The 20,814-nt window shown below is 40.4% G+C and overlaps 1 protein-coding gene across 1 annotated transcript in view; it reads right to left on the bottom strand.

Moving 5' to 3' along the window:
• Positions 1-17,262, bottom strand: part of INO80C (INO80 complex subunit C) — a 28,980-nt gene extending 11,718 nt beyond the window's left edge. Inside the window, exon 1 of the mRNA XM_027741750.2 lies at positions 17,061-17,262. Coding sequence (XP_027597551.1) covers positions 17,061-17,192 — 132 coding nt within the window. The 5' untranslated portion in view covers positions 17,193-17,262. The remainder of the gene's footprint in view (positions 1-17,060) is intronic.
• Between the last annotated feature and the right edge of the window lie 3,552 nt (positions 17,263-20,814).

Here is a 20,814-nt window from a genome sequence, read left to right as displayed (position 1 = left end):
GAATTAATTATCTCTGATACTGCTCATTATCAGTGTAAATTCTCTAAGTGGAGGAATCAGCACTCACAGTTATTCTTCAAAGCATTCTTGCCTCTTCTTTGGTACCATCTGGTCTGTGTTAAATCCAATCCCACAGATAATTACTTTATCACTTTTGTCCCTTCAGTGATCTTCTCCTAAGTATTCTGGTTTTTATGAAACAGGCTTTGAGTAGCATTTCATCCATATCTCAAAACAGTAACTAATATAGTGAGACAGAGCAAATAAAAACAGTTAAATAGTAAAAGAAACTTCCTTACACATATAGTCCTTAATTTCTGTAGCTGGATATACTTACATACTACACTGTGTGGATTCAGTGATAATCTTGCTAGTGCATTGGGAAGGAAAGTAAGGAATTCTTCCTGGCAGGAAAATTCCTCAATGTAAATTCTATATGTCATTTCTTTTTCGGACCAACTCCTAAGGGATTTCAGGTATTAGTGCTGCTAAGAGTTGGGCTAACTCTCATTACAGGCCAGATGTGATTTTGTTTTTGCCGGTATCCCTTGCACAGTGGCAGAGGCAGCAGGATCTGGAGCAACAACTTCTGCTTTTTTAGGTCATAAGGACACTCAAGTCATACTCCAGTCCCAGTGAGAAACAATGCCAGCAGTAGCTTCTGGATGTGTCATGGACAATATGAGAGCAGAGGTTTCCTCTTCAAGGCAAAGGGTGCAGGCCTGTGTGCATACCTGATTTCAGAGCCCTGTGATAGACTGGGAAGCAAATAAGACTGAGTACTATGATACCAGTTAATGCTGGGAATTGAGATAAAGACATACTGTAGGGCCATGCCAGTTCCCTCACTCAACATTGCTTGTATGAAAACTCTGATTTTTAGCAGTGGCACTATGGAAGAGACACACCCACCTAACATGCTTTTCTTTCTGGAAAAAGCATTAAAGAGTTGAGAAGAAGCACTGCTTCCAGAATAATGTGCTACTGCACAGAGCCATGAACTCCGCCAACTACAGAGCTTTGAAATGCTCTTTCCATGCAGCCTGCAGAAGTCTCAGCTGATATCCTCTGCAGCTTTATAGCCACAAACTGCAAGTGTCTCCAGAATCTACAAATCTGTCCAGCCCATGTTTTAAATGCCAGGATTTAAAGCATAGGAAACATCATGTAATGCTTCAGGACTTTTTTTCGAATGTGTTTTTAAAGTCAGGGGATATGGATCTATCTTTGTACTGCAAAACTCACATTTCCTGAAAGTGAATAATACAGTGATAAAACAAACCATTATTTACAGCCTGATGAAAGATTCCTCAGTGAACAATTACTGCACAGTAAAGGTAATCTTTAACTTTTAACATCAGTTGAACAAATCTCTCCCAAATGTGCTTGTTTTCTTGGTCATCCAGATTGGAAGACAGTACATTCTTCACTGTCATGTGCTGGGACAAACAAACAGAAAGAATTCAAGTCCCCTTTGTAGTCCTGTGAAGTGATGGTGGTCTCACGAGCACAGTGAGGAAGTGCCTGTCACCAGCGAACACACACTACTCAATGTGTGCCGTAACCCCCAGTCACACGGGGGGCAACTTCCCCTTCCTGCCCATTTCACAGCCAATCCCCAGAACATTTGGCCTACCCAGCCAGTCTCTTAGCTAACTCTGTCACCCCCAGAGTTCTAGGATAATCCCAAATGCTTTGCTGTGGGGCTAGAAAGAAGGTGTAATCATGTGCTGAAACTCTCAAAAGCTTCTTTAAAGCTTCTTTTTAACTGATCTTGTAAACAGTCTTTATGGAGAATTCAATATACACTTCAAGGAGAGAGCAGCTTTTAACGTGCACTTTATAACTAAATTGTGTCTCTTAAATGGTGGTTTATGTAACTAGAGCTACAGGGAATTTGTGCTACATTAGTCACTAAGCAGTATATGTTTTCCTCCATAGTCTGTTGAAGATTATAGCAACAAAGTCTTTGGAGCGGCTTTACATTTACAGGGTACACCTGCATGGGAAAATGATTTCAGTACAGCTGAACATACTTATGCTAGTTTTACCTCAGGTAATGATAAAAACACTGCAGTAAAGACTTCATCTAAGCCATCAGTAACTATGTTCATCGTCTCCCATCAACTCTTGCTCTGGCTGTTAATCCTCACTGAAGTCCATGCTGCCACATCTTCTCACGTTACCCCTCTCTGTTCTCCTCCTCTTCCTCCTCCCAGTATCCCCCAGGCATAGAGCAACCTTGACTGGAATAGTATGTATTAAAAATCATAGGCAGCGGGTCAATTACAGGCTTCTTACAGCGCCACTTGTGCAATTTTATTCCCTCTGTAAAGTTGTGTTTATGTGCTTTAGTTGAATTTTAACTACAACCACAGGATGACAGGTTGGCAATCCCTATCGCCTTGGACAGATGAGAGCAATAGCGAGGGGGTCAGATTCTATTCTGCATTTCTTTTCACGAGACCATCTATCGAGTATCCAGTGCATCCCTGCAGGATGGAACACTGCCCTGCCTGGTATGTACAAGGACTGGGTGAGTCACCCAAGGGAGGAAGCTGACTGAGGACTTCACTTGGTTGATAGCAAGAATTTGACAGTGAAAACCTTCAGCAAACACTTGGGAGTCCCAATAAGTTGGTTGTAAGAGCAGCCAAGCCTGGGGAAGAGACCTGAGTTAAGCTTTGCTACCTTTACACTGGTTTCTTTTGAGTAAAGCCAAACCCCAGGAATGAGCCTAGTTTGGACCCTGCTGTTTCTGCTGTGGGAGAAACCACACTGGGAGGCTGCCTATTCATATACTACTTTCAATATTGGGTTTTGGTAGATCTATTAATTTTTTAATATATTTCGTTCCAAATTCCCTACTGCAGATGTTTTAACATGATTTCCAAAGAGTGCTCCATCCGTCTGGTTTTATTTAGAGAGAGAACAAGCAAAACTTGTAGACCACAGAAGCTGAATTCTTTGTTTTGGCTATTTCTAGGTGGAATCAGCATTGTGGGGTTTAGGATGGGTGTCCGTGATGGGGCTAAATACCAGGTGGATTAGCTTATTATGAAAGTGCTTGTTTGACTCATGATTTTTTTTTTTTTTACCCAGCAAGGATTAAAACTGTGCAGTATATCCTGAAGTATCATTTCTTACTTATTTCTGTTTTGATTATATTCTGTAAGAAGTTTTTTTTATTATTTTAGACTAATAGGATTTTATGAAGTATAAAAAAACCCTTAAAAATATGAAATAAAAAGTCAAAGACATAAATATGTGCATTTCTGGCATCCTATCACCGCATACCATGCATGTCAAGGCTTAGGAAAAAAAAAGAATTTGCACATCACTGAAGGTACACTATGATCGCCAATGGCCATTTTCACTAGGTGTTACAGTTTTACGTGCTAAAACAAAATTTAAAAACAGAAGGCAACTGAACAGTGTGTAAATCAAAACCTAAATGCATAAATAAATTCCATAAGAACTGGAAAGGGAGCTTGATGATACTGAAAACATTGCTGCAAATCATTCATCAGTTTTAACAATACTGGATATAATTCCTGGATATATACCTTGGATATATATCCAGGAATTATAGATGAAGGTGATTACATATGTTGTCTTTTGGTTTCGTTTGGTTTCTGCATTCAGTATTTCTGAAATGCTGGCTTTGTCCCACAGTGATGACTAGGGTGTTGAATGCCATTGCTGAAAAACAAGTAATAAGAGGGGTCTGGTTCTAAATCAAGCCCTCACCCTTGGTGATAACTTTGCCCCAAGCAGCCAGTTTGGCTTACTGAGGAACCCACTTGTCTCCAACCTCTGTATGTGAAATTCAATAAACAGTTTATATTATTTTTACTTACTTTTGGTAGCTGATTTTCATAATCACAATACTAGAACAATATTGTTTTAACTCAGCTTCAATAATGGCATATGTCTAATTATTCCTGTAGTAGGTTACTTCTAAAGCAGCAATATCCAAGTTGTAGCAATTTACTCAGCTTTTAGTTGAGCGTAAGTTCAGTGATATCCTGACAGAGCTGTGGCATGCAGCCAGGGAAGAAAATGGTAATTTATAAAATCGATGGATAATACCTGTATTTTCACTAGCAGACAATTACAGTGAGTGAGAATGCCATGTGGAAACAGAGCACGAATGTCACTAGATGACAGCAGCAATGATATGAGCAGACATTTTAAAATTGGGAGTAGATCTTGAATGTCAGCTATTTAACGGACTACCAGCTAATACTGCTCATACTGGAACATATATTAAGCTGTTTGATTAATATATTAGCTCTCACTATAACAAGGCTGGCCCAGGCTCTTGCACATTCTGAATATTTAAATCATTTAACTTTGCATGATGACATGACAGGAGCCATTAAAACTTGAACACGTACCCTCTGGCAGACAAAAATGCAGCTCTTTACATTGCTGGGAATAATTTACAGAGAAAGGTGTCAGAATTAGATGTGCTTAAGCTGAAGTTAAAATGATGGCTAAAAAATTTCTCATTGCCAACATTCTTACCATAGTATAGTTCTGAAAGCAAACTCACTGAAGACTCAGAATGTAAGAGTGAGGAAACAGCACTCTTTTGAACAAGGTTGACTCCATGTATGTGACAGAAGGGTTTGCTGGAAACTTATTCAGTAAGATGTATAAACATGTCTTCCTCATCTGGTTGCATTTTACTAGTTCTTGGGTTCAGCAGGAAAAAACTTTTCGCTCTTCCTTCCATTCACTAAAATAAAGCCAAATAAAATTTCCCCAGCCTTTTCTCTCTCAGCACTGGTACATGGTAGCATTTTAGGAATGTTCTCCCTTCACAGAATGTCTTACCTTATTTTGGGATAGGACAAAAAATAGTTAAGCTTGAAAATGTTCAAGTGCCAGGAGGGAAAAAACCCCTAGTTTTGCATATTCACAGCAAATTTTGTTCCACAGGGCAGTGAAAAACTGAATTTACTAAACAAAAAATCCCTGAGTAATAGCCAGCTGAAACCAGCTATGAAGTACAGTGCAGATCATTGTCCTTGATTTCAAGCAGCTAGTAGGACTGGCAATATATTCATGTATACGGTGTAAATTGGGAGTAAACCCATTTAGGTCAGTGGGTTTAATAATTATCAACTCATCTCAAAAGACAAAGGTCCTGGTATAGGTTTCTGCTTCCACTGACATCAAAAGTAAATCTCCCAAAGGCCTGACAACAAAAATATTTTTGTTTAAATTACCACATTGTGCTCAGATGCTACTGCTGCTTTCACTTATAAAGAAAGCTGAAGGAGGGTTGTTAAAAACAAATATAACAACATAAAGCTTGAAATTAGATTGTTGGATTATTATAATAATAGTCTATAATTCCAAGTACGTGTCACTAAATGTACTTCTTCTTCTATGCATTCCCCAAAGGACTTCTGGGTCATGTGCCAAACTACTTATCTGTGCGAGACTTACAAAATCTGCCCTTCCTAAAGTTCTTTCTTTCCAGCACTTCTCTCCCTCTAGTTTGCGGAGTATTTCTGCTGATTATCAGGAGTTAATCAACTAAGCAAATTAATTCCAAACATGCGACTGAAATTTAGCTATAATCTCTGCTGTTAAGTATATAAGAGTTAGGGGGGAGGTTTTTGAAGCAGGACATGGAAAATATTCCAACTGCAATCTAAATAAACAAAGATAATACATAAAGAGACATACACTGTCCAGATAGCACTCTCTACCTTATGCTTTCAAACTTTTGCTGCTTTGAGGTGAGTTAAAACATCTCACATTTCAACTGCCTTAGAAAGGCTGAATAAAATTTTACTCATGCACTAAAAGATTGGACTGTCACAAAGTGATGGATGGCTTTCCTATGCTCTCTGTAGGGCATTTCAATACCATAGACTCCAAGCGCTCTTGATTAAAAGGCGACATTCTCATTTAGGGTCCTGTCACTGCCTGAGCTTCAAACCATTATCATTCACCTGCACTGGTGCTTCCAGTGACAAAATACTTACAAAAATGTATAAAATACTAATTACTTTAGTCACTTTGATAGAGGTATAAAACACCCTAACTCAAAGCTCCATTATGCTGTGTGAGGGTTTGAATTGAAAATTAAAAATGCAGCCGAAGGGAGAGTAAGATTTTAATTACACTCCCCACCTCTCCAACATTTCTTAAAAACCTAGGGGAAAAAAATGTAGCAATTTCATGACACAGGATCTCCTTTCATAATGCTCACTTAAAAAAAACCCCAAAATAATCCAGAAAAACTCAAGTTTACTTTCCTCTCTTCAAAATTATTACACTGTCAAACACAGAAAAAGACTAACAAGCTTCAATAAAAAGCTTGGATTTATTCTCAGGGGATTTCAGATGCCAAACATGTTTTTCCATTTAAAACTTTCAAATACTGTGATAGGCAAAGTTTTATAACTTACAGATATTTAAAGGAAAAAAAATTACTATTTCCTGTGGGGAAAAGCCTCGAATAAAACGTAATTGGGACGCAACTGTGAATAGCTGCATGCTATCCCAGAAAAGCTTGCTTTAATTTGCATTTGCCACAAAGCTGCCTTCGGCTTAAATAATTGCAAAGGATCTCTTACTTTTAGATTTCATTTGGTGGATTGGGATTACTCCTTGCTTATAAAGCTTGACAGTTTTCTTTATTAAGAAAATTGTAACTTTGACAAATTCACAAGCTGAATGGCACACTGAAGCACCTCTGAAGCTAAAACTTTCAGTATATGTGGAATCGAAAAGCACATGTTAGGTCATACTTTCACCAAGGGTAAAAGTGAGCCCAGCTAACAGAGTATTTTGATCCCTCTAGAGAAAAAAAACAGCTTTAATTGATGAGCTTTAAGACTGAAAATGGATGGAAGTATACCAGCAAAAAGGACTATAGTAAATCACAATTGAATTTTTATAAAAACTGCCAATACGTTCCTTTCTCTATCAGAAAAATTCAGTTCAGTCAAGGACTTTGGCTAAACTGCTTCTTAAAGTTTAAAATACATCATTTGATACATAACAGTTAAGGTCAAAGTACTTCTGGAGAAAAGAGTGGAGGATTACAATATGCTCATGTGCTGCTAACATTGTAATGCTGCTCAGGGAGCATACCAGAATCCCTCTGTCAAGTAACAGGCTTCAGCCAAGGCAGGAGAAGGATCCAAGTCCATTCATCTACATGTGACTGAATCAGCGACAAGCAAAGCAAAAAGTTATTGGCTCCTATGACTGATGGGAAAGTAATTTGATTCTGAAAAAAAAAAAAAGAAAAATAATCATTTTCTTGATTGTAGTTTATTCTGTAAAACATTATCCATTCTGACAGGAAACAATGTTTGAGTAACAAAGAAAAACAAAACAACATTTCTTCAAGGAAAAGCCATTAATTAGTTTCAAGTGAAAACAGAGTGTATCTTTCTTTCAGAGCTCCTATTCTATCTACTTTGCTTAGGAAAAAACACGCTGGGACTAGAATAGTCAAATTTTACCTTCAGGATGTTATGGACTAACTGGTCAAAAACCTATACAGAAAATGAAACTTTACTTTTGTATTTTTCCTATTTTTTTACACATTTTAGCACTTTCTTCTGTCTTTCTTGTAACTTTAAGTAGACAAAAATTCTAATTTTATTTCATTTCTGCTAACTACACTACTACTGCATTGCAGTCTAAAGTTACTCAGAAGGTTTTTCCATTTGTGTACAGTTACATAAGACTGTCATACCTGAAAACTATCTCAGAAAGACAAAGTTTAGGTACACTGATGTATGGAACATTCCACTTCTACAGGAACCAAGAGTAAAAACATTCTTTCTACAAACCTTCAAAAAGTTATCAAAGGCATAACGTATCAGAGAGTAGTAATTGTATCAGATGCCCCAAAGGTCTTTAAGGAAGACAAGAAAAGAAACTATACCTTAGTTTTAAAAATCCTTCAGACTACAAATGCCATCTTTATTGTTTGTCTCATATTATGGGACAAAAAATCTGGTTGCACATGCCCTGAATACTGTATTCACTTTCCTTCATCTAGTAAACTTAACACCAACCATTCCAGCTTGAAGAGCACACCAGGTCTCCTGTATTCAGCAAAATTGTAGGTGCATTATCCTATGGATACCTACATTTAATTGGATAAGGAAAAAAAACCCTGACGACTGAACCAAAATAAACATACAGCAAATTCTAATTTAGATGAAAATAAGGTAATACAAGTATCTATTGTAGGTTATTTTGAGGCAGCTCAGGAGGAAAAGGGAGGAGAGAGTTGTATGGTAGAGCTAATTTCAAGGCAAATTTCTGAAATATTTCTGCAGAAACATTTGTACAAGTAGGTGGTTGTTTACTCAACTATAAAAGTTCTGTAGCACTTCACCCTGATACTATATATTGAAGTTGAGGAACTGCAGCAGATCTGAAAAGCGCCAGACAGTTCAGTGTTTTGCTTATACACTTCTATCCCGACTGCCTTTTTTGCTGGACTTGAAACAGAACAGAACTATTAAAAGACTTTTCCACTACATTAGAACTAGTGAAGTTTTGCTATCACATCCACTATCGTAGGTGAAAGGGAAACATAGTATTTCATATTTAGTGGTTGGTTTAACAGGATTCTATTTTAGAATATTTCCCACAATGAATTATTCAGCAAACAAACAAAATACCTTTCGGACAGATGAAAAGTATGATAATAAAAAGGGCAATTCTATATCTGTATAAAAGGCAATTCTGGCTGCAACATATAGGTTTAACAAAAATTTACAAGAAAATGGAATTTCTGACTTGAGAAAATTCAAGGTCAGTAATGTGAGACTCAAACTAGCATTGCTAGTTGTAGACTATGTAAACAAAGGTAATCAATTTAAGGAATAAAGCCTTTCCAGATTATCAGTTTGGTTTGAGGAGCCTGAATACACAGCATATGTCAAGGAAAAATGGCCTTCTCCTATTTCAGTTTGTTCATTTTAACAGTCAATTTTGCTGTAAAAATATTGTCCTGTTCTTTCCAGGGAAGAGCAGTTCTATGAAAACTTAACCATGGTTACAGTGTAGGGAGAATTAATACTGTCTAAATGAAGCCATTGAATTTTGTGGTCATTTTCATATTTGAACCATGGAAGGAGTGTACAGCTGCTTGTTGTAGGTAGAGGACACACACATCTTAATCACATAAAGCAAATGTCTGAAAGTTGACATGGTAACACTAAATCACTGAAGCTGGAAGGAGTCTAAGGAGGCCACTAGCCAACCTGCTGCTCAAAGCAGGGTCAAAGCTGACCTTGGACTAGACTTATAGGGCTTTGTCCCAGCAGGTCCTGAATACTTCCAAGGACAGAGATCGCACAGCTCTCTGTGCAGCTCTCCATCTCCCTGGATAGAAATCAATACCCTATAAAATAGAAAATAGTGGTTTTATTAACAAAAAGATCTTTTTGTCATGAGCAGTCATATAACTCATGTTAATTACTGCCCTAATTTCTCTATGTCCCAATTCAGCAGTATTTTGCTGTAGTCCTGATGGTTTCAGGGCATAAATGTAACAAAGTTTTTAGACAGAGGGGTCATCTTTTATTAAATGTACCTGTTTATCTGGGAAATTAAGACAAGTTGCTGGATGGACTGCATACCAATACGACACTGACTCAATAGAGACCTTTTTATGGCACATAAATTTCACACAGTTTCCTAGTAGGTGTTGACTCCCTACTCCTTTCTGCTAAACGATTAGTGTTTTCACATAACTTTCTCCCTTGCCTGACAACCATCCCCTGTGGTCCTGGGATGCCAGTAACCTTTTCTTCAAATATGTTCTACTTGATACATACCTAACCAAACTTTAAGCAGTCATTCTATACTTAACTTGGGAAGTTGCTGTTTCAGATTTGAAAAAAGACTTGAATGCTTGCAGTGGAAAAGTGGTTTTCCTTGCCACATGGTCGTGTTTCTTTCTTGTGCTACATCCAACAGCTGTTAGACCTCCCTGTGAATCCGTTCAGCTCATCAATGCAGCAGAGACAACACAGTTTTCAGGAGAGGGGGAAAGTTTGGTAAGTTAGTCTTCTGACTGCTGACCTCTATCAGTGGGAACAGGTCTGGTGAGTACCAAAGTTGGCATGATGCAGGCAGCAGAACGCGGCCAAGACTTGTGGAGTGGGATAACAGTGAAAAAGATAGGAAGAGACTTGGACTCTTTCCTTTTTGATAAGAAGAAACTAATGCATTGCCTAACTGAGCCTCTGGAAGTTGCAGGAATGCTTTGCAGTGAGGCAACACATGCTGTTCATGGATATGAATTCTGCTGTCAAGACCAGGTGTATTTCACAACACAGTGAGTGTCACAACTTCACAACTTTCATGGCTTTCTGCAGGTCTAAATAAACAGCTAATCTTTCTGTTTGTTTTCTTGGAATGTTTGAAAAATGTGCTCAAAACCCTCCCAGGCTACCAAACTAATATTTCTATTAGCTTTTCTAATCCAAAATAAATACACTGATACTACCAGTGCCTTGCTACAGCAAGAACTGAAGTTACTACCACAAGTATTATACTTTAGAAAAATGTGAAAAACAGCCTGATACCTCTATAAATCTGCACTATCTAGACAGTTAAGTTATTCCACATTTTCTTTTGCTAATCTGAACCTTTTAAAGAACTAACTGGATTCTGAGACCATTTTTTAGCATTACTACCTCTCAGAAAAAATGTCATTCTAAGGTACATGCATGCGGTGTTTTACATTGCTCTTTCTTTCTCAAAAAATGACCCATCCTATTCTATCTCCTTACAATAGAAGCAGTGAGCCATCTTTATTAACTCTCCTAAGTTTCTTCCATGTTTATTATGAATCCTGAAATTAGATGTGATCACAGTAAGACTCCATTTCCAGTTTGCTAAAAGAAAGATTAAAATTATCTACTAGGATAAGTGGAGAAGAGTAAAAAACCCACGACACCAGCATACTGACACCCATAGTAAAAGCCAACACCCATGTGCTTTTGCCTTTCTACAACATAACCCATCTGTGTTTACTCTAAATTTAAAATCTAATCACATTTGGTTGGGAGGTAGATAATTCTCTGAGACTGGCACAGTATGGTTTAGAAATTCACATACTTTTAAGATTGCAGATCATCTGAAGCCTTCAAAATGGGATACATGTCAAGTAAAGTCAGTTCTTAGCTCTGTTTTGACAGCGTCCATTTTAAACAGATTGCTCTATAAAAACAATGCCCTTTTTAAAATGAATTTTAAAATGAATTTTAAATGAATTTTAAAATGAATTTTAAAATGAATTTTAAAATGAAGCTAAACTTAAAATACACACAAATGTTGGCAGATTTCTCTAGAAAATCTGCTAATTGTCTTTTAATTACCATTTTTCCCCATCAGGCACAGAGAGATTCTGGATCTTTAACAGATTTGACTTCAAATGTGCAAGTGACAAAAACTGGATAATCCTGGCTCTCATTAGTGAACTGCCTGAAAATAAGATTTTTTTGGGGATGAGTATTTCAGCTATTCACTTTCAGCTTTGTTGCAGAAAGTATCTTTGTGGTGCAGCATCTGAAAGGATTGAGAGATGAAAGCAGTGACCCTCTGAGAACTTCATAGAGAGAACTGCAGGTTTGGGGAATTCTCAGTGCTCTGTGGTCTGGTGACATGCAGTATGATGCCAGAGTATGTTACCTATGCGTAGGATAGCTATCTCAATTTAAACACTACATGCTCAAACTCTTGTTGAGACATGCCAATTTATTTTAAAGTGGCTGCTCGTTTTGTAAGAGCCAAGACTCTTTGGTAGGGTTGGGAATAAGTGTGCAACTGGCTGAACCTGAAGAGCTCACCTTAGCAGTTCTTACCAGTAACTAGCAATCACCTGCAATGTATCAAGATATCTATACTTTATCAAAGTGTCATTTAAATCAATTTAATTACGTTTGAATTAACATCCCATGGGAACACATTATATCTTTTAAAGATATCACTCCAAGCAAGCAATAGCTTCAGACTGGCACTGCTTCATTGGTTAAATTCACATATTTTCAGTTACTGTCATAATTTTAAGGGCTGAGAGATGTTTTAACACAAAAAGTGTAGTCTAATGCATAATGACGATACCTGCACTAGAGCAGATATATGTCCCAGAACATGGAGAACAGTAGTTCACCTCAGTAGTTGCAGTTGTACTTGCCAATTCTACAGTTAAACTCCTTCACCCTAACCTCGTTTTTCAGGAAATTACAGCCAGATCAAATGGACTCTTTAAAACAAAGTAATTTTTAAACTGATTTGATGGTTTCCTACTAAAAGCGATAGGCTTGGTAAAATAGCGTAACAGGAGAATTGATTAAATTTACTGATGGTTCAGGGTCCAATTCTATGCTATTTATGTACTAGGGTAAGCTCTCTGTTTTTAGTGGGCAGCTTCTGAGTATGTAACAGCAACCACGTATATATTTAAGTCCACTTGTTGAACTTACAGCTCTCTATCAGAACTTTGAAATCTGATGATCTTCAGTTTATGACATAGAATCATAATTTAGTTATCTTTAAAACAAAAATGGATTTCTAAGAGCATCTTAGAGTCACTCGGGTTTTTTTCATGTTGTACATTAGAAGAGTTTATTTAAGAGGATGGTAACTTTAAAGCATTTTGATTTTATTTTCTAATATTGTTGTATAGCTTTTATTTTTAAGCATAGAACAAGAAATACAGAAAGTGTTAAGTATACAAATGAGAGCTAGTTACATAAAATGAAGGTTACTAGTATTGCTGCAATAATTCTAACTGTAGATAAAATCCATATATTTAACAATTTAACTTCTAAATACCACTACAGAAGTTTGGCCTTTATTTTCTAAATAGTACCAAGATCTGCTGTTATTATAGCAATGGAGACGAGGGAAGCAAAAAATATTCTCTGTGTATTTCTGTAGTTTACAGGGCAGTTTACATCAATTAAAAATGTAAGACAAAACATGATGTCATTCTCAAAGTAAAGTGTTTATTATACTTCATCAGGTTAAGTCTAAAGTTGTTTCACAAATAATGCAAGCAAATATAGATTTACCACAATATTTAGCATATTTTCTCTTTTTAATTGTCCTATGAAAAAGTCAGAGATTTTTTTTTTTTCCAAATCATTCTCTTATCTTACTGGAAATTTTATCTTTAAGCTTGTTGGATGTCACAGGCAAGCATTGTGTTTCATTACTTACGTCTAGAATATACTCTTTTTAAAGCTTCCTGTTGCTGTATAATTTATAAAAATAATAGTGTGAACATTAAGGTAGAAGAACCAGTGGCATTTTAAGATCAGTGTCCAAGATTCTAACCCAGGCTAAGTGATAGTAATTAATAAGACAGAAGACCTGGAGACAAGTCCGCACACAAGCCAGCAATGGAGCTGAATCAGCACAGCAGCTGTTGGGAACCACTGGGCAGGGACATCTGACTGAATGGTGCTGTGTAAATCACTACACAGTATTGGTTTTGAGACATTAATGTTACCATTTAATATACATAATAATCCTCAACATTGCTGCAGCAAAGACTGAGGTCTTTTTCAGTGGCACAACAGCATGGGAGGAATAATTGTGTAATGCTGAATCCGAAAAATCGGTCCAAGAAACTGCTCAGAGATTTTTTATCTTTAAGCAGCAAGGTATTTGTTTATTCAACGTTGGGAGCATGTGTCTCCTTCTGCTGACATGACTGACAAGCCCTACGTACAATGTGCTTCCAAAACAAACATGGCTCAATACCTTTGGGTCGGTAACTCATACAAATCCCACAGAATGTTCTGAATTGGAAGGGACCCACAAGGATCATCGAGTCCAACTCTTAAACTGAATGGCCCATATGGGGATTGAACCCATAACCTTGGCATTATGAGCACCATGCTCCAACCAAATGATGAAGAATGTTTCTTAGTAATGTTCCTAAAGTGTGTCTTAGAGAAAGTAGCAATTCACATGCTGGAGAAACAGAATCAAATTGGAGTTTAAAAAAATCTGTATGCTGTGTAATTCTGTGTGCCTTCTTGTAGGATACACACAGTTACTCAAACTAGTTGATTACATTGCTATGCTTAAGCAAATTTGTTATATAAAAAATAAACACATTTTTTAAATTTACACTCTTACCAGACTGGTCTGTCTTTCAGGGTGAGCACTGTGATAGCTACTTGTAACACAGAGCGTACAAAAGAAAAAAATAAGTATGTGTTTTGCAGAACTTACAAAAATCTTCTTTTGTTTAATTTCACAATGATGGAATCAGAGATGTGGGTATGTTCACAGCTGGAACAACATGAAGTGTATTTTCACATAGGCTGGGACAAGGTTCTCAGCAAAAGTTACTAGTTAATATAATGGAAAGTCCCCAGATTCTAAGTTGACCCCTGCAAGTAGTTATAAACCTCCCAGTAGGGATTCCCTTACCTGTAGTTTGCAACTTAACTAAGAAATAATTCACTATTTCTCTATCCCTTTCAGAATGTCAGTTTGCTTAAAATAGAAATTATTTAATGCTGACCTATGGCAGGACACATTTAGCTTCTAAAGGGCTGAAAACAGGCTATAAAAGGCTGTAAAATATCAAAGGGGTTAATTAGGAAAGTGAATGGTCAGAAGATTAACAAATGCTACCTCCAAACTTGTGCTGAAACTGGTGTGCATGAAAAGTGTATAATCAGACTACCAGATGAATGTCACTTGTTTGGAGTTAAAAATCCAAAATAAAATAAAAATCCCACATGATTGGATATTTGGTATATAATATATTCAGAAAAAGTATTTAAGTCATGGATGACCTAGTCCCTGACTGACTGAGCCACTTAAAGATTGAGTATATTATAAAAAAAGAGAGCATTAAGTGCTTGTTGACTGGCTACATTTTGAATAGCTCATTAGACTAGAATTATTGTTTCATTGTGTCACAGGTTCCTTATCCAGAAAAAGTATATTACTCAGCAATTAACCAAGGTCTTTTAAGGACTGCTGGAGATTAAGATTAAATAACATACAGCAGAAGAAGGTGCTCGATGATCAATGTTTCTAAGTCAAAAAATGCAAAGTCCCATTTCATTTCTGTTTGAACTGCCTCACTCAGAGCTAGTCAGCAACATTGAATGAGATTGCCAGAAGATCAACGAGCTGTTCCTTGTCCCACTCCTGAGGTTACTTTTTCTGAGACTCATTTTTTCTTTTCCTTATTGGATTGATCTGCACTGCTGAAGTCAGTCAATGTATATGCTAACTCGGACGCAGTGTTGAGAAATTACATCTTTCTCCACTGAAATCACTTGTGAGAAAAATTACAAAAACTGTTTATCAAGCAGTATTGAAACACAGTTTCAGTAAGAAAAGTCTCATAATACTGGAAGCTGTCCACAAGCTTTAGTTTGGCATCCACTTCAGAAAACAGTTTTAGAGGCAGAAGGGTTTGGGGAAGTTTTTTAAATATAAATGATTCTATACACATTTAAATAATATATAAATAAATAATGTTTTATATCTGCATACACACACACACACGCACACATGCACAGAGCAGCTTGCTCCACAGGGGAAAATCCAGATTGTTATCTGTATCCCACCTTGAAAAAGTTGTGAAACGTGATGTGGTGCAGTTTGTTAGTGACTTGAAGCACTATGGTGTGTACTCCCTCTCCTAGGGATAAGCCCACCAGTCAAGAAACCATGGAACTGCCACAGGGTGAAAACAAGTGTTGCAAGAGGATCATTCAAATGAGGAAGGGTTTCTGCCTGTGCTCTGGCGTGTGCACAATGGCTTTTATTTGCCTGGAGAGAAGATCTGCTGAAAAACACATAAACATTCCCTTGATCTGATGGTTCACGTGAAAATAAGCAACCTAACTAGTAGTAGGGCATACTTTGTAGCTACTGTTATAGTTCATGAAATATGACTGAGAAGAGTCATTTCCAGGGGAAAGAAAAAAGACAGCCATTTTTTCCAACCATCTTTTGACCACTTTAGCTACCAAAATCTTTCTTGAAGAAGTAATGAGACATATGGCATCTCAAGTCTATACAGGTGTCGCATACACACTGATTCTGAAGACATTCTGGGACTTAGTTTTGGAGCATGAGATGTTTCCTTCATCAAGAGGCAGATGACATTAACTGGGGATGGGTGGTGGTGTCACATAATGCAGAAACAGTCTGTACCACCCGCTGTGATTGAGGATTGGAGTTTAGAAGAAACTCACCTTAATAGCCCTTCTCCCTCCCCTGGCCCTGTTCCCTGAAACTCAGGCTCTGAGGTTACATCTTCATTTCACGTTTAAGTCTTCTGTTCACTTAGCCCAACTGAGAGAAGGCCACCTGAGCCGCACACAGCAGAACTAGCAGCTGTTGAACTGTGCTCTGTCCAGCACTAGTGTCTGCTCCGTGACACATCAGCTACCTCGAACTAAAATCACCATCGTGCGCGATCAGAGGTTTATGCGTGGGGGTGTGCGCACAGAGCTCAGGTACAAAGCTGAAGGCTGAGCGCGGGGAACAAGGAACAGCCGCGGGGCGGTTTGATCAGAAAGTGTCACCGCACGCTTGTGTCACCATACATTTGTGACCACACTGGACATCTCGGTGCTTCCAAACGCAGCTCCCACCGCATCCCGGTAAAGCGCTGCCTCTGACCCACACATCCGGTTGGGGAAGGCGTGAGAACGACACCACCAGTCCAGCTGTACACATCGAGGGGACACAACCTCCACGATACAGGGAGACGAAGGAAGCGGCCCGAAACTCGGCATTCCAACGCCTGGAAGGGACTTGTAAGCCCGAGGGACATGGCGGTCCCCCGGCAGGCACCCAGCGGCCAGCCCTTCTCTGGGACTCGGCAGCTTCCAGCGAGGAAGCAGGAATGCCGCGGGAAGCCGGGCGGGAGGCGATGCCGTGTCCCAGGATACCCGGCGATACCGGGAACGGGGACAATCCCCGCCGAGGGGGCGGGACAGGGAAAGGAAGGGAAAGTAAGAGAAGCTCACCGCCGCGCATGCGCGCTGGTCGCCCACTCCCACCATTACCTGCGAGCTACCCGGCGCCGCCGCTTTCTTTTTCTTGGCGGGACCGCCGCCGGTGCCTGGGCTCGACGGGCGCTTCTTGCTGCGGGACGGGGCGCCGGCGGGAGAAGCGGCGGCGGGAAGCAGGCTGGCCATGCCGCCCCGCTCGGCTCCGCGGCCGGCACAGCTCCCCCTCCCCGGGCGTGGTGGCGGCGCTGTGCGCGCATGCGCAGTGGGGGCAGCGTGCCCCCTCTACCCCCGGCTGGGCCGGGCCGGAGCGGGCGAAGCGAACGGGGCACCGGCTGGAGCTTGTGAGGGACCGAGCTCGGAGCCGCCGCGGCCGGGGCCTCGGAGGGAGCAGCTCGGTCTCCTCCTCGTTGCCTTGCAGTGTCGCAGGCCCCTCCTTGGAGGCTTTGCTGTGGCAGCAGAGCCGGCCCCGGGGAGCCCGTGTGCATGGGAGGTGACAGTGTGTCGAGGTGTGGGTTTGCTCGCCGTCGAGGGTGAGCGATGCTGGAAAGGGCGCTGGGTCTGAGTCTTGTGTGCCACAGAGGCCTTTGCAGGTGTGCAATAAAGAGCTGTGCGAGATCCGGCTGAACTCAGGCTGTGGTTTCGGAGATGGGGGCATTGTCACCGCACAGAGCGGGCGCAGCAGTGTGTGCTGGGCCTGCGGGCAGCTGCTGCCGTAACCTGCCCAAGGCGAGATAAAGCTTATCGAAACGCCCTCATAACGATGAGAATGGTGTGCGAGTCTCAGACGTGTCAGCTTTTGTTCCAGTTGCCTCGATAAAATATTCAGAGGGGTTTAGTTGCTCCCTTCAGTTCTCAGATGGTGAGCTCTGAGGACCCTAACCAGTAAGTGTTCCTTGTGGTCATCCACACTTAACTGTGTAAGCTGTTAAAATTCAAGTTGCAAGTGATTGCCATTGTCATTAAAAAATTCAGAATATAACTACAGATAGCTGGTACTTACTGCCTTTCTGGGTAATTCATACTGTTGCAGATTTGGTTGTTTCCACACTGTTTTGCCATAGCTATCGTCCTGGTCTGGAGTTTTTAACAGTTGTTGGAATCTGGGGTAGTTTTGCCCTGGGGAAACATACGAGAATAAATTTGAGGGGACTTGGACTGTGCTCCAAAGTGTTTTCGCAGTCCTTTTACTGTCTGTGCTGTTTCATGCCGTGCCCCAGAGAACTGGTTGGTGGTGATATGGGGTTGCACACAGTTCTTAAGCTGCTTGATGACTGAGAAAACTTTTTATGCTTGCGTGCACCTGCATTCAACATGCTGGTCAACTTATTACCATATTTGTTTGAGCTACTTCAATGCAACGCCTGTCTTCTAGGTTTCTAGCTGCAGCTGTATGAGATCCTACCCCAGCACATGCCTTGTGGAGAGGCAGAGGTCCAAGAAGTTGATATTCAGGCATAAAAATTAGGTCACATTTATAGACGGTGCTGTAATGAGGACAGAGCTTGGTCACAGTAGGGGTGCCAGGCAGTGCTGTGTAAAACAAAAGCTTTGAAGGTGGCCTGAAAGAGAGTTGAAGACAAAAGCCTGGACTTCCAGGCTGTGTTCCAGGCACCTGTATATGTAGCAGAAAAGCAGGACAAGATTTGCTTTCCAGGGGCATAAGCAAGGCCTTGTACAAACATCCAAGTCCCATATTCTCCTTCCCAACTGTAGTTGCTGTCTTTCTGTGTGAGCACACAGGCTGCCAGCAGCATCACAAAGAAAACTGGTAAACTCAATTGCATTTGCCCCTAGTGATTGTTTCAGGCTTGTGTGCGCTATGTAGTACATGTTGCTTCTCGCTTAAATAGACAGCCTCCCGTTGCATGCTCAAGACAGTGACTTGAGTGTGGAATTAGCAGGGGCACTGGGAATTGCAGGGGAGTTGTGTCCCTTGACAAAGCCAGATCTGCTTTGTTGTCTGCTCAAAGTGTTGATCTTGTCTTAGTCCGCCTTTTCTTGTTGCCAAGGCTGGGGCCCATCTCTTTCCCATGCACATGCTGTGTGCCCAGCTCTCAGGCATGACCAATTAAGTAGGAAGCATACCTTATCACAGGGATGTTTTTACTGAGAGGAGCATCGTTAATGAAAGTGCATCATGCAGAGAATTAATGTGCTGCATCAGTGAAAGTTTTTAAATAGCACTTATCCAGGCATTTTCTTACCTGTGCCCACTTTTATCAGTTGGTTTACTAAAAATCACAAGGTCTACATGTATTGCAGCAATATTAAGTACAATAGAATTTTACACGGTACCAAATGGTTTAAAGAATCACAGAATGGGTCCAGTTTGAAGAGACCACAGTGAGTCACCTGGTCCAACCTCCCTGCTCAAGCAGGGTCATCCTAGAGCACATGGCACAGGATTGTGTCCAGATGGTTCTGGATATCTCCAGTAAGGGAGACTCCGCAACCTCTCTGGGCAACCTGTTCAGAATCACCTGCATAGTAAAGAAGTTTTTCCTCATATTCAGGTGGAATTTTCTGTGCATCAGTTTCTGCTTGTTGCCTCTTGTCCTATTGCTTGGCACCACTGAGAAGAGCCTGAATCCATCTTCTTGGCACCTTCCTTTCGAATACTTATAGACATTGATGAGGTCCCCTCTTGGTTTTCTCTTCTCAAGGCTGAACAGGCCCAGCTCCCTCAACCTTTCCTCATAAGGGAGGTGCTCCAGTCCCTTTATCATCTTTATAGCCCTCTGCTGGACCTACTCCAGGAGTTCCCTGCCTCTCTTGTCCTGAGAAGCCCAGAACTGGACACAGCACTCCAGATGTGGCCTCGGGCAGAGCAGAGGGGCAGGATCACCTCCCTCGACCTGCTGCCAATGCTCTTGCTAAGGCATCCCAGGATACCACTGGCTGCCTTGGCCCGCAGAGCACACAGCTGGCTCATGGACACCTTGTTGTCCACCGGGACCCCCAGGTCCTTCTCTGCAGAGCTGCTTTCCAGTAGGTCAGCCCCCAGCCTGTACTGCCTGGTGAGAGTGTCTGCAGGGATGAGTAGGAGAATTGAGGATGGGAGAAGGGCTGTGGAGTTGCACAGTTCCTTCTCCCTGCTCCTTGATTGGCTGTCCAGAACCAGCCCTGAAAATTAAGAGATGTTTTTCTGCTGAATAAGTGCCATGTGTATTTTGCTGGCTTCCTGTTACGCGCTTACATAGGCAGTTGCTTTGTGATATGGACAAGGGCTCACCTGACGAAGTGCCAATTGCAATTGCTAGTCTGACATGGCTCTTCCTGCTGTTCATTTTGAACCTGGCTTGAGTTGAACACCTTTTCCCTTTCTAGTATGCAAGGTCTATTTTTTTATATATTACCTTTCTAATAAGAAAATTAAATACCGCTCAGCAACAACTCTGCACGCTCTTTGACATGAGCAGTCACCCACCTGTAATAGCCTCAGAGAGCTGGAAAGGCTCCTGTTACTTTTTTTTCAATAATATGTGGGGGAAAATGCAGGAATCTCCTGAATTAGGAAAGAACATCTCAGGGTCCTATCACGGGTTTGTGAGGTGGGGGGTTGGGTTTTTTGTTTGCGGTTGTTTTTTTCACCCTTTGGCTGCATGAAAATTGACCACAATAGTTTTCTTATCATGCAGAGGGAGTTACTCCAGTGTGAAGCTTATTGAGGCATATGAAGAGTGGTGAGTGCCTCATAATTAGGATAATTTAAGTCTTAATATTTTTAATGCAGGAAGAAAGCGATGAGAGAAAAAAAAATGTTTGGAAAACAAGCTGAAGGATCTTTATCGTGAGTTGGGATAAGTAG

Source organism: Pipra filicauda, unplaced genomic scaffold (genome assembly GCF_003945595.2).
Source record: "Pipra filicauda isolate LSUMZ 115617 unplaced genomic scaffold, ASM394559v2 scaffold331_size1881853_pilon, whole genome shotgun sequence".
NCBI classification, from domain to species: domain Eukaryota; kingdom Metazoa; phylum Chordata; class Aves; order Passeriformes; family Pipridae; genus Pipra; species Pipra filicauda.
This window is presented reverse-complemented; position numbering and strand designations above follow the sequence as displayed.